The 1,954-nt window shown below is 34.7% G+C and overlaps 1 protein-coding gene across 1 annotated transcript; it reads right to left on the bottom strand.

Moving 5' to 3' along the window:
* Positions 1-229: 229 nt before the first annotated feature.
* Positions 230-1,377, bottom strand: LOC121987690 (nucleobase-ascorbate transporter 12-like; the record flags this gene model as incomplete). The annotated part of the gene is made up of 3 exons (XM_042541424.1): positions 230-592; positions 834-1,120; positions 1,230-1,377. Coding segments are annotated over 3 exons (657 nt in total), but the record flags the coding sequence as incomplete, so codon positions are not given.
* Between the last annotated feature and the right edge of the window lie 577 nt (positions 1,378-1,954).

Raw genomic sequence — 1,954 nt, 5'->3', positions numbered from 1 at the left:
TTCTTAATTAAATAGCAAAAATTATAAAAAATACTCAAAATTTACATATAATTGAATATCCACAACCACAATCATTTTTATAATAAGACTATTTAACAAATAAATAAAACTTTATATTATACAAACAAAATGTATACATATTGATCCACAAATTAAATTTGTATCATACAAGTTATCCTTAACTTCATGACAATAATTTTTCAAACACACAAGTTTTACAAAACCTCATCATTGACTAACCGCTGTTTTAAAATTCACTCGTGAAATCGCTAAACCTAGAACAAGATCCAATAGTAGACTAGTAGTGGCAGAAGGAAGAATGAAGTTAAAACTGTCAATTTGGTAATGGATCTTTTCCGTCCGCAATGTGCTATAAGCCAACCCATTTCACCCATGTGAACATACGTCCGATTCTGAAAGGCAAGCCGTAGTCTTTGGTAATGGCTGGTTCCCTTTTTGCTGCCTCTGGTTCAGACCAAACATATACTCCACGTTCTTGACGGCTCCCAGGAACAGTGTTGTCAAGAATAAATGCAACAATAAATGCAATCACCATGTGAAATGAAAACAAAGTATTCAGAACATAGTTCACCTGAAATTGTCACACATATCAGTAATCAGATCTATTCTAACTTCAAACTCCAGAAAGATCCTATGAACTAGATTATCTATCACTGATTTGTCAAAGGGAATATATTCAAGAGTATAATTATGTGGGCATCATACCCCACGTAACTTCTAAGTGCTAACTTGATATTTCAAGTCTAAACACTAATATAAGGTCACATGGGTAATAATCAGCACAAACATTGTAGGAGAAGAAGAAGACATACCCCTCGAGAACTTGTATGAATAGGTCCATGAGATGCAACAACATATGGTTGGAAGTAACTTGGAACGGATGAATTTGAAGATGGAATAAGTCCATATTGCTGGAAGTAGGCAGGTACTGATAATGAGAGAAACAATGAGAGGCCAATTATGATATTATTCCTGGAGCTTCCAGTCTCGCTGTATCGCAGGTTTGACAAGCCCAGAGCACCAATCATGGCCCACATACAGCAAAGAAGACCAGCCACCATGACATCTGGGATAGAAGCTATAAATCCTCCTATTTTCCCTGATCAAAAATTGGGATGGCAACAATTGCTAGATAACAGGAAGAAAAAAAAAGTAACAAGAATTCTTTCTTTTGATGTATAGCGAGGAGAAATAGCATTGGTGCTTACCAACAAAAGATAACAGAATGAGAATGACAGCACCGAGCTCAATAGCTCTCCGACTACCCATTTTAGTTGTAGCAATAGTGTGAATATTCTCAGTGAGAGTGGTTGAAGCGACTCCTGTGCCCCAAAGTGCAGCCAAGACACTAGAGATGAACCAATATTAAATGACATACATTCATCATCCAAAGAGTCATTCATGAATCCTCCAATATTCATGCTCCAGATGACCATACATTAGATTATAAGTCCAATTAATTTGATTGCAAGGTTGTAAACAGTCCTTGAGGGCTATTGATAGTGATTCCAGTATGTACTGGAAAATAATGGAACAAACCTATGAAACAGCTATCAAGGGATTCACTTCAACTTTCCTAAACCAAAGAAGAAACAGATGGATTACAAAAGAAAACAATTTGCACCATCAAACTGAAACTTATAATAAGCCTTAATAAATTAATGAAAAAAGAATTGTTTAGAAGTTCACTGAGAAACATATGAAAATACAACAAATGCAACTGCAAAAAAAAAATAAAAAACTAGTATCCAATTAACTTTTTTTTATACTTTCAGATCAAAAGGTCAAATTTATATACTTTGGTTCATGTTTAAGCAAGAGGATAACAATCTCATCGACAGTTAGTATTTCCTTTTAATATAGAACACTAAAAAGAAGGAATATCAATGATGAAACAAACATGAAAATGCGAGCTACTGAGGCAGCGAGCAAT

Source organism: Zingiber officinale, chromosome 5B (genome assembly GCF_018446385.1).
Source record: "Zingiber officinale cultivar Zhangliang chromosome 5B, Zo_v1.1, whole genome shotgun sequence".
NCBI classification, from domain to species: Eukaryota; Viridiplantae; Streptophyta; class Magnoliopsida; order Zingiberales; family Zingiberaceae; genus Zingiber; species Zingiber officinale.
Note: the sequence above shows the minus strand (reverse complement) of the source record. Positions and strands in the feature narration are given on the sequence as shown.